The 12,931-nt window shown below is 39.9% G+C and overlaps 1 protein-coding gene across 1 annotated transcript in view; it reads left to right on the top strand.

Annotated features, from left to right (window-relative positions):
* Nucleotides 1-11,155, top strand: part of vps39 (VPS39 subunit of HOPS complex) — an 81,093-nt gene extending 69,938 nt beyond the window's left edge. The window contains exon 25 of the mRNA XM_052010606.1: nt 5,997-11,155. Coding sequence (XP_051866566.1) covers nt 5,997-6,078 — 82 coding nt within the window. The 3' untranslated portion in view covers nt 6,079-11,155. The remainder of the gene's footprint in view (nt 1-5,996) is intronic.
* The last annotated feature ends 1,776 nt before the right edge of the window (nt 11,156-12,931 follow it).

Below are 12,931 nucleotides of genomic sequence, written 5' to 3'. Positions count from 1 at the left end.
CCCTTATGGAGGTTTTTGTATTTCTTGTTTTTTTTTTGAAGTTTTACAACTGCAGGCTAAAAACCATGGCCTCCCATAGACAAACAGAAAGAGTATGGCTTTGGGCTCTAAGGATGAGCAAGCATCCAGATAATATCAGGATTGTCCATATATGAGCAGCTTTATCCCATGTCCTGACCAAAGTACTTTGTGCTGATGCTGGAATCTGGAGCAAAAAATAAACTGCTGGAGGAACTCAGCAGGTCAGGCTGCATGTGTGGAGGGAAAATGGACTAACAGTCAGATGAAGCATCTCAACCTGAAACATCGACTGTCCATTTCCCTCCACAGATGCTGCCTGATCTGCTGAATTCCTCCAGCAATTTGTATTTTGTGCAGGGTTTGCATTGTTATAGTGTAAAAGAAAGCAACCTTATTGTGCAGAGGGAGCAGCATATGCGTGTGTTGAACTGCCCTCTTACAGGCACCATACTAAAGTATGGGGCCATCTGAGACACAGCAACTTCCTCCTGTTCAGCCAACCCACTGCTAACCTTCGCAATAGTGAGTGTAGGCCTCAGGCTGCTCTCCTGTAAAGCTGTGCCTCCTGTCCCAGAGAGTGCTGAGCAGAAAAGGCCAAGCAAGATGTGTCTATAGCTGGAGAAACCTTTATTCATGAGCCCATAGAAGTTGAGGGATGCACAGTCAAGAAATGTGAAGCAGTTTGACACAAATGCAGAAATTGTCACATTCATACTATGTTCATTTGATATGCAAAATCTACAGCACTTTACAAGAAAATTCATTAGCACATTGAAAAGGCAGGGCAATGGGCATTATCAGAGGAAGAAAATGATGGTGGAAAATTCTATTTTGTGTGATAGTGTAACATGTAGGAGAATTTATTTCATAGCTGATCCAAATGTTTTCAGGCTGGCTTAGGCTAATTATCTGAAGCAGAACCAAGGTGAAACTAATTAAATTCCTTAACCTTTGGTTTTACTCTGATAACAATAAGAACTTGTATTTGTGTCACAGTTTAAGGTAGCAAAATGTCCCAAAGCATTTCACAGGACCCTTTTCAGACAAAATTTGAAACCAAGCTATAGGAGGTGGTAGGGCAAATAACCAAATGCTGCTTCAGGGATTAATTAGTGCCTTAAGCACATAGAGGTAGAGAGGCATGAAGATTTAGAGAGGGAATTCCAAACTTTAAGTAACAGTGGCAGCTGAAAGCATAGCAATTAATGGTGGATTGGAGATCTGCGAGAGACCAGAATCAGAGGGGAATAGATATCATGAGGGTAGAGTTGCTGGGGGATGAAGAGGGGCAAGGTGGTTCTGGTGATGTTTTGGAGCTGAAGGAAGTTGTAGTGATGAGGAGGAGTGAGGGATTTGGAAACATGGATGAGAATCATAAAATCAGGGTGTCCGTTGACCGGAAATCAATGTCTTTCAGTGAACATGGGTGATGGGCAAACAGGAATCTGCAAGTTAGGACAGGCAACAGCTCATAAATTCTGTGGAACTGCGGGGGCAACGGATCTTTGCGGGCTGCTTACGTACGAAATCCACCTAAAGTTATCTGTGGTCTACCTCCACATTTATTGATAAGTAGAATGTTATCTTATTTCTCTCATTAATGAAATGGTACAGATGGTAGCTCTGGAACAATGTTCAAGCATTTCATATCAAAGGTTGGAGCTAATAATAGGTATGGGTTTCCATTGGAGGCAATGTGTATGGAGTTGTGAAGCTGGGTTCCAACATACAACACTGACTTCTGAACAAGGTGGTTTTAGAGGTTTTGGTAAAGCCATGTTATAAACATAAATGGTTCTCATTATTCAATATTACATTGTAGCAGCGATGAAAATTGGTCCCACTATGAACGCAGTATGGCTCTTTGCAAAATAGACCTTTATTCACTGAGCAGCCAGATTAAATAAATATTGGAAGCCTTCCAAATAAGTGAATACTTATTGACAAGCATAAAGCCAGCTAACCCTCCCTCACCCACTTCATAAATACTCATTATTATTCAAAGGACAAGGGTCTGCTTCACATATCAGAGGCTGGGATGACCAGCCTATATATTCAGTGTGTTACATTTTAACTATTAACAAAAGCATCCTGATTTTTCAAACTTGCGATCTGGCAACCCTCACTATTGTGTTTAGAAGGCATGAAAGGAATTTGCACCTGCATATACAGTTTCAGCATGCACAAACAAGATCCTTGCACACTGATACCATCATACACTAATATACATGAACACCAAAGCATGGCCCACATGCATATCCTGTTTTTAATATCTGCTCAAGTGCTGCCAGCAACTCTGCTATTGCCTACGTGGTGAGGTGTTGTGGGGGAACCACTAAGTCACCAAGGGGGATTACTAAGGAGATTGTCCTGACCCGGTGTTCGTTGAAGTTCTGCATTTCTTTATCATTTTCACTTCATGTCTTCTGCATTGTTATATTTCAAAAAAATGTCGAGTCACGGGTGAATTTCTCAAGGGTTGGAAGTAATCTTTGCTAGTTTAAAAGTTCATTTATACAAGATGTTATCAAAATGAGTTGATGGGTTTGTTTGCCCTTATTCACCCTTTTCAGGGTCTTTACATTGTAAAGCTCTTCCTTCCTCCTTCATTCTTCAGGGACTTAAAATGCCAGTTTGAGATTTAAAAAGGAAACTATATTTTTCCAACTCGTTGCTGTCCTGCACAATGAGCCTTGGTTCTTGCATTTACTAATATATAAATAGAATGCTGCCTTTGGTCTTGTTCCTGCTGCGTGATGTGGTACTAATACATTTTATGAGTCTGGGTACATTACTTATTGCATTGCTTCCCTGTCGAGAGGAAGAATGTGGAACATTGGCAGTCACTTATGAGCAACTGGACTGAATTTGGGTGCTTAGCTGCCCTGTTGGTTCGGGATATAGTGTCCTTACTGCCAACACTTTGTCAGTCAATGAATGGAAGGTAGTTGCAAAGTAAAGAAACTCAATTTACTCAATAAATGTTTAATTAAAGAAGAGAGGAGAAAATGCACTAACTTAGAAACATGGAATGGTTATAGAAGGGAAGCCATTCGGTCCATCATGTCTGCTCCTGCTCTGTACCAGAGCAACTCACTAGTTCCACATTTATTTCCCCCCCCCCCCCCCCCCACTCCTGATCCCTTCTCTTTGGCCTTGCAAATTTATCCAGTTCCCCTTTCAAGGCCACAGTGGAACCTGCCTTTGCCACATCTGCAGGCCCTGCATTCCAGATTCCAACCGCACACTGCTTTTCAAAAAATATTTTCCCCATGTCACTATCAATTTTCACCCTCTTTATGTTATACCTGTGCCCCTAGTACTTGATTTCTCCACCAATGAGAATAGCTTCCCACTATCCATTCTGTACAGACCCCTCATCATTTTATATACTTCTATTAGATCTCCCTTCAGTCTGTAAAGAAATCAGTTCCTGCTGCTCTATTCTGACCTTTTAACTCCAGTCCCATCCCAGGAGCCACTCTCTTTTCTGAGTCTTTTCTGGACCCTCCCTAAAGACTTCACATTATTTCTGTATTGAAATGCACACAATACTCCAGTTAAGGCCGAGCCAGCATTTTATAAAGGTTTGGTATGCCTGTTTTCGTACTCTATACCTCTTCTGATGTCCAGTATGCATTGTTAACTGCATTCTCAACCTGCCCTGCCACTTTCAGTATTACCTTTCCTCATTCTTCCTATCAAAATGCATTACTTACATTAAATTTCATTTGCTAATTGTCAGCCCATTCCACCAGCCTTTTTATGCTGCAATTTATCACTATCCCCATTGCAGTTCACAATACTGTCAAGTTTTGTGTCATCTTCAAATTCAGAGATTGTGGCTTGCACCCCCAAAAGCTCTGTCATTAATATAGATCAAATAAAGTAAGGGCTCTAAGAAAGACCATTATTCACCTTCCTACAATCTGGTTTTCTGTTATCTGCAACTTAACCAAGTATATATCCATGCTATCAGTGTGCCTTTATGCCACGTGCTGCAACTTTTCTGATAAGCCTTATTGTGGCATCTTATCAAAAGATTTGTGGAAGTCCATGTACACACATCAACTATGTTATCATCAACTCTTGTCTGTTACCTCATCAAAAAAATTTCTATCAAATTGCATAAACATAATGTGCCCTTAATAAACGCGTACTGGTTTGCCTTAATTAGTGTATTTTCTCCAGATGACTATTAATCCTGTCCTACATTAATGTTTCTAAAAGCTTTCCCATTCCTGAGCTTAAACTCACTGGCCTTTTAGTTACTGAGCTAATCTTTACTCCTTTTTTTGAACTAGGAAGTAACATTTCCCACGTTCCAATAAAAGGAAGGTAATTTCTCCAGAAAAATGCAATGATGAACAATAGTTGTCTATAAATTGTTTACAAAATAAATCTCAGTCATAGCTGGTGATGACAGTTGTGTGGTTTTGGAAAATTAATCATTAATTGCAGATTAAATTACACTGTCAAACGACAATGGAATACTAATTTTTTGAATGGCCTTGAATTTTTAATGATCTAATTGAAAACACTTTCCTTTAATGACGCCAACAATATAATTTAATGTTGTTATTGTGTTCACATCCCTCCATGAGTTTGCACGAGTCCTATGAGTCTTGGATCTTTGGCTGCTGCATCTGCACAGGACACAGCCCCTTCTGTCTTGATGCCCACCCCCGTGCTCCCCCTCCTTGTGAGAGCCATTAATATTAGTTCAGTGATGCGCATGCGGTAGGTGAAATCCGCTCTCGTCATCAGCTGTTGCCAACGTAGCAGAAAGGAGATGGTTGACTCGTTCCGACAATGAGGAGCCATGATGGAGAGGTCTGAAGTCTGAGTCAGTCATGGGATAGGCGGGCTGACAGGACTGAGCAGGTGGGGTTGGTTTGCAAGTACCATGCCTGACTGTGGAGTGGCGTAGGGCTGAGTTTTGAGCTGCAAAGCAACATGCTGGCCTAAAAGTGGCCTGTGGAAGCCAGTGTGAAACTTGTTTCCTTGCAGCACACAAAAGGGGGTCACAATAACTTGCATTAGAACTCGTTATTGGCATTTAATTGATATTATACTATGGGATTGAGTTTCAAAATATAAGCCTTTTTCCTTTGACAAATATTGAAGGCCTTAGCTCTGTGTTTTGCTGCTTTAAGGGATTCTGAAGGAGAATCAATTACTGAGTGTTGCAGTCATATTTGATTAGTAGTTAAAATACTGTGATTGCCAAATATTTACAAGTTGTCTCATTGCTTAATGAATATGCTCAAAAATGGTCTGGGACTTCAACAAATTAAAGCAACTAATATATTGATCTCAAGCTTACTGTGTCCTGCCGGGTGAATTGTTGACATTAGGACTCTATCTTTTCTGAGCATATGGAATTTCTTGTACTGTTTTATACATCTTTATCATCTTATTTTTATAGCAATTTATGGATACTACATTCCATGAAGGGGTTTTTGGTTTGCTTGAAAGCCATCCTGGATATTTAGCCTTTATAACACGTAAAGTATCTGAATAGATGTGCATAGGTGTTTGGGCTAAATTTTACATTGCCCATCAGAACATTGGGAAAGTGATGGGTTTGAGCCTTTTTATTCTCTATTATTATTGTGCAGCAGTCAAGTGTTGCTCCTGTGGGATACACGGTTACTTCAGGCTGCTGTCTTATGCTTATTAATAACTTAAGAATCAATGTTGGCACAGATTTAACTGCTCAACACCTGCCCACTTAGTACCTGATGCTGAAACATGAACAAAGATGGTTAAGAAAATAATATGGAGATAGGAAATAAAACAGCAACAAAAAATACCAGGTTGGTCTGGATCATCTGGTGATCAATTAAATACTTCACTCTTTGTCTTTCAGTTAGAATTAAATGCATCTCAAGTTGCTTATTCCCATTTGTATTATTTTTAAATGTTTTTCTCCTCTTCAGACTGATTACTTAACATTGTTTCTCTTCCTCTAGTGCTTTTGCCCGTTATCCCAATGGTGTTGTGGTCCATTATTTCTGCTGCAAAGACCGAAATGTTTGTCCCACAGAGACGTGAATGTGCCACCCCATTTGGAATGCAGGAATCTATTTGCTGTCACGATGGACATTTGGATAAGATGGAGGTTTGGGAAGGTAGCCTGCCCTTCACTGAAAGATGAGCAACTGTTGGGCAAATGACACGCACTGCGTGATAGACACTGTTGGCGTTGACGATAACATGAATAACTGTGTATATATACTATTACTGGCATGTTGGCTTTCTGCTTACATTGGGGAATTAGTGTAAAACTGGAAGCTGTTTCCTGTGTAAGGTTGTATATTTGACTTTTGCCACTTTCTGAAAGACAGTTGCACTACATGATGGTAAATCCCCAGGGTCTGATGGCACTGTGCTGAAGTACTTTGTTAAAGGGGCTGTTGATTTTTAGCCTGACCAGGGATTAAATCTCTTCAAAGCAAGATGACATTTTGAGCATTATTCTCATTTACGTCATGTCTTGTTCCAAGCTCTCTGCTCATAGCACTTTTGGTTTGTAATTCCCTGATTTTTATTTCCACATCATGTTTTCTTTGAGTGTGTGCCTTCGTCTAACAAGAAAAACTACTAACTAAGCTTCCAAAGCAATGCATTGTACAGAATAATCTACTTAACTGTGGTATAGCACTCCATTTGGAGTTTGTCCCAATGCTATAAAATACATTTAATGATCTTTCTATTTAAGATCTTGAATCTGTAAATGTTTAAAAGAAAATGTGGGTAGATATACTTAGAACCCTAAATTTTGAAATGCAGAACATTTCTTGTATGTCTTGCCACTTTGTATTTTTTCACTTTAACATCCTACTTAATAAAACAACAGTACAGAATTATTTCCCACTTGTTCTCGGGTTGGGGTAGGACACGTGATACTGCAGTTGATTTGGTTCCCTCTCTCCTCTCTGCCTTTCCACTTTGGAACAGGATTCTTGCAATTGAATGCTACCATACATCCAGGATGGAAAGTGCACACATGTGAACCAGGTTCAGTTGTAAAGTCACCCACCCAGAGTTATTTAATAATCATTGTCTATTGCCAAGTGGTTGAGGTGTCAGAGCATCATTGCAATTGTGTTTTTGTTACAGTACCTCAAGAGAGGAGGAGGAAAAAAAATGTACAGAAATGTTCCTTTGGCTCTAGTAATGACCATAAAGTTGTATTTTAAACAGTTCCTCAAATCAATTTGGCTGGTTTTGTTTGTGTGATTGCAATGGACTGTACTATTGCACTTGTTCCAGCAAGGTATTAAACATTGGTTGAATTTAAGTTCATTGCGGGTGGCTAGATTTGTAAGTGAATTTATTTTTTTATTTTTCCTGCAGTGATATATATTTAAAAAGATTTTCTCCACCCTGCTAGCTTCACCCCTGTCCCCGTTGTGGCCTTCATTCCAATGAAAGGAGTGTACTGAAGGTGTAGATGTAATGAGTAAGCATACAACAAGCTGATGCACGTGTTTACTTCACTTTCCAACAGCATAGCCAACATGATGTGGAAACAACCACTGAAGATTGGAAAACGGGGTTGAGTTTTATGATACTTGTAAGGATAAGTCTACCAAAGCCTAGGAGAGAAAACATCTCAGCTTGTCAGTCTTCCAACATTTAGCTCTGCACTGAATGCTGTGTTTTGGAATTAAATCCTGATAATCTTACAAGGATTTTATATTTCAACCAATATATCTTTATATTTCAACCAATATATCTTTATATTTACCCCCAGTTAAATTTGGACCAGTTCCAAGGCAAGTCTTTGCTGAGCTGTCTACCAGAAAGTCTTTGATACTTCATTCTATTCATTTCTACTCAATTATATTTATTGATGAGCTGGTTTTGGCCAAAGTTGACCACAGGTCTGAGTAACTGTGGGCGTTAGTCTGCATACACTTGGAATGAAAAGAGGACAGGAAGAAAATGAGTATTTTCTTGGCTTCAAAGTAAGCCAAGCTTTAATTTTTTCCATGAAATGGGAAAAAATTAAAAGAGAAAAAAATAAGATTATTTGGTGCAATAGATGATGCCAGTACACCAATAATAAGCACACAAGGAAAAGGTGCAATTAAGCACCACACAACTCTTAGTTCAAAAAAATAAATTGGAAACCGTGACAGCACTGTTATTTTTTGAGCTATGAACTGAGATTGAATCTCCCACATTTCATGTTTAAATATGACTTTTACTTTGTTCCTTTTCGTACACTTAAGGATACCCAAAGGAAAACTTCTGAATGAGAAATCTTTTTTAATTAACCATCCAGATAGGAGGCTGAATGACCATGTGAGATTCAGCTCAAACTGTGGTTTGCTTATAGATTTACTTTTCCTGCAGCCTGTGGGGAATTGAGGTGACCATATTCTCAGCTCTGTTCCATAGCAATTTGCTACATAATTATTTTCAGAAGCCCAATACAAAACATATTAAACAATGCAAAGTGGAAGTTGTGGATGTTTTTGAGATTGCCCTTAGGTTACTGAGATTATTAACAACCCTGAACCCACTTGTTTTACAGCAATAGTTACATCAATGTCCGACTTCCTGAAGTTAATTCTGACATTTGGAGATCTTGTGCTTCGACTGACTTCAGTTTCTTAGCATTGTGCATCCGGAAATGTAAAGGTTCTTTCAATCTTGCTCCTGCATTTCAGCAAAAACTGTTTGCCTTTCTGTGGATTTTTCTCCCTTGAGGAATTTTGAATTTTAAAGGTTAGCTGTGGAAAGTCATATATCTTTATGCTCCTGTCTGAAACCAAGACTCATCATCCACCCTTTCTCTCCTCACCCATTAAAAACCAAGGCATTGAATTCCCAGATGACCCATTGATGGAATATATTTATTTTGCTCTAACCTGAAGGTTCAATTGTGCATACCCGACCATGAGATCCAACAGTAGATTTCTGAATAAATCCAGCAAGTGGCAGCAAGAAAGCTTTTTCTCAGTCGGTTGATCTCAGTCAAAGCAGTTTTGGACAGTAAAATTAGTCATTTACATGGCCATTTATTCCGCCAGTAGTCAGAGTTGGGTTCACCCACAGAGTGCCATCATCAGCAACAAACAATCTGCTGGACGAACTCAGTGGTCTTTTCTGCTGAGTTCCTCCAGCAGATTGCTTGTTGCTTCAGATTCCAGCATCTGCAGTCTCTTGTGAGTGCCATCATCATAGAAGCTAATAGCTGGCACCTAAAGATTTATAACACTGCATTTGTCACTGCCTTCAAGAGATAGTACACCCACAAAACCACAAACTATACATTAATATTAACATAACGAAAATTGTAATCACTGCTAGAATTTGAAACAAAAAACTGCAAATGATGGAAATCTGAAATAAAAGCTGGAAATACTCAGCAGGTCAGGAAGCATCTGTGGAGAATTTTAGGTTGAAGATCTTTCGTCAGAACTAGGCATGGTTAGAAAACAAGAGGAAGAGGTGGAGAGAATAAAGGGAATGTCTGTGTTATGGTGGAGATCAGGAGAGACTGAATGACACAAGTGGTGGTGGTGACAGCTGAGAGAGGGTGGTTGAGGTTTGTTAATCGTAGCTGATCTGTCCAGAGGAGAAGTAGACAGGAGAAATGAATCAAGACAAAGGTAAGTTGCAGAACACTGCATTTGCCAAAGTAAAAGAAAATGCTCAAAATACCTAGCAGATCAGATTCATCTGTGGAGAAAGAAAAGCTGAGTTCACATTATAGATTGATGACCTTTCATCTGAACTGACCGTAATGTGCCTGGTTAGAAGGTGAAGGGTTGTTCCTAGATCTTACTGGTTTCATTGGAACAATGCAAGAGGATAAAGACATGTCAGAGTGAAAGTGGGATGGAGAGGGGACTGGAACCTCAGGGTCACCCTTGTGGACTGAGTAGAGGGGTTCTTCAAAGCACTCACCCATTCTGCGTTTTTTTCCAAGGTAGCAAAGGCCACATCGTGAGCACTGAATGCAGTGCACTAAATTGGAAGAAGTACTAGTCAATTGCTGCTTTACCGGGAGGAAGCGTTTGTATCCATGGATGTTGGAAAGAATTGAGGTGAAAGGCCAGGTGTTGCATCTCCTGCAGTTGCATGGGAAGGTGCTGTAAAATGGAGAGTGGATATTGGTGGAAGTATTATTCAGGGAGTTGTGAAGGGAGTGGTGCCTTTGGAATGCTGGAAGTGGAGGGGAGGATGTGTTTGGTGGTAGCATCATGTTGAAGGAGGTGGAAATTAGAGGATGATTCATTGAATATGGAGGATCATGAGGTAGAAGGTGAGTCCAATCTTTGCTCAGAGTAGGAGGAGAAGGCGTGAGAATAGATGTGTTGGAAATGCACCAGATGTGGTTGAGAGTCTTGTAAGCCAGAGTGAGAAGAAAGCCTTTAGAGAAAAATGAAAGCTTCCCCTTTAGTTCAGGACTCTCAACCACATTTGTTCCATTTCATCCATTTCTACTCTTGCTCCTCCTTCCACCAGTGCAAGGATAGGTTTCCCAGAACCAGCCTTCACACTCAATGGATCATTGTTTGTAATTTCCATCATCAACATGCTGCCGCCAGCAAACACACCCTATCCCCTTTCAGCATCAAACCAAAATTCCTCCTTCATTCTTGCATCTCCACCAACACTCATTCCCCTTTGCACAGCACTTTCCCATGCAACAGCTGCCCTTGACCCTTTCACTCCCCACTATCCAGTGTCATAAGGAATCCTTCCAGGTGAAGCATCGATTCACTTGTATTATGTACAATTTGGTATATGCAATTTGGTGGTCCTCTTCCATCGGGTAGAAGATACAGGAGCCTGAGGGCACGTACCACCAGACTTAAGGACAGCTTCTACCCCACTGTGATAAGACTATTGAACAGTTCCCTTATACAATGAGATGAACTCACGATCTACCTTGTTGTGACCTTGCACCTTATTGCACTGCACTTTCTCTGCAGCTGTGACACTTTACTCTGTATTGTTATTGTTTTTACCTGTATTACATCAATGGACTTTGTACTAACTCAATGTAACTGCACTGTGTAATGAATTGACTTGTACGATTGGTTTGTAAGACAAGCTTTTCACTGTACCTTGGTACAAGTGACAATAATAAACCAATACCAATATTGTATTTGGTACTTATGATGTGGTCTCCTCGATAATGGAGAATCCAAATATAGATGGGATAATGGCTTTGTGGAATAACTCTGTTCAGTCCACAAAGTATAACTTTTCAGTTAACTAATTCTCTCCAGTCTTCCACTCTGACCTCTGTCTTTGGTCTCTTGGATGGTTCTGACAAAGCCCAACATAAGCTCGAGGAACAGCATTTTCTGACGCAGCTCAGAGCTCAACGTTGAATTTTGGAATTTCAGGTAAGCAGTCTTTCCGCTTTGTCAGAACTGGCCGGTTTTCATGAAAGCCTGTAATGTTAACTCAGTTGTTTTGCTTTCTCCATGGATGCTGCCTGACCAACTGAGTATTTCCAGCATTCATGCAAATTTCAGTTCTCCAACATCTGCAGTATTCTATATTTCACAGCTCCATCATTATTTTTTCTCCTTGCACCTCATTCATCTATGTATAGCTCCAGACATAATAGAGCATAAAAGGATATAGTCCTAATGCAGACAAACAGGATTAGTGTAGATGGGCAAAAAGTTTGGCTTGGGGGGACGGGGAGGGAAAAGGGCACATTTCAGTGCTGTACAACTGTTACTATATCTATACCTTCACCATCCTTTCTCAGCAAGCACCACTGCCATTGCATCACAGTCTCCCTTCATTTCCACGCCATCAAGACATTTGTTCTCTTCACCCCTGCCCCTTCTCTGCAAATTAATAAATGTTTTAGTTTCCTAACTGCCAAGGTCCAATGAAAGAATTCTCCACAGATGCTGCTTGACTTTACAGCATTTTCGGTTTTTATTTCAGCATGCAAGAATTGTTCTTTACTCCCAGTTCCTTCACTGAGCAGTTTGTTGATATGTCAAATTCTTCTAATTTCATCTCTTCTCAAAGCATATACCATTGGATGCTGAAGTACAGAAAGTGGAAAAGGTCACTCCATTGAGACAGCTGTTAAATTGCAAGTAGTTCACTTGTAGCTCCAGAGAGACACGTGATGTTGAGCATCTTGAATATATTTAATAGGTTCCAATAACTAGTGACATGATTCACTCAGCATCAGTTTGTTTAAAACTGATAAATTTCAATGTTGGAATAAAGAATTGCTGTTTAACCACCATACCTTCTAAATGAGCCCATCCACTGTGAGTTCTTTTATTCCTTCCTGATTGTAAGGGACTAGTATAAAGGAGAACAGGAAAGGAGAATATTGTAAATATAACACACCCTATCAATTCATTTTTGGAAGAGCAACCACTAATGCAGCAATACAAATCGTGCTCTTCTTAGACCAGTATTGAAGCTCTACGTTTGATGGCACTTTGTCATACTTATGATTTACAATTATGTGCATGTTTTAGTCCTTTCTTCAAAAAAAATTATAAACATATGCTCTTTTGTTTAACAGGATCTCCTGTAAAACAGGATTTAACAGGAAAGATTTGAGAACCTGGAGTGGCCCCTTTCCAGATGGAGAAGATGGAGAAGCTTATGGAGAGATTTAATAAAGGCCTAAAACTGAGTTATAGAATCATAGAGCAATACTGCACCGATACAGGCCCTTCAGCCCAACCAGTCCACGCTGACCATATTGCCCACCCAGCTGGTCCCAATTTCCTGTGTTAAACCAAAAACCATAGAACTATACAGCACAATACAGGCCCTTCGGCCCACCATGTAGTACCAACCTTTAAATCACACCTAAGACTATCTAACCCCTTCCTCCCACATATCCTCCTATTTTAAATTCCTCCATATGCTTACCTAACAATCTCTTGAA

Source organism: Pristis pectinata, chromosome 1 (genome assembly GCF_009764475.1).
Source record: "Pristis pectinata isolate sPriPec2 chromosome 1, sPriPec2.1.pri, whole genome shotgun sequence".
Classification (NCBI taxonomy): Eukaryota; Metazoa; Chordata; class Chondrichthyes; order Rhinopristiformes; family Pristidae; genus Pristis; species Pristis pectinata.
This window is presented reverse-complemented; position numbering and strand designations above follow the sequence as displayed.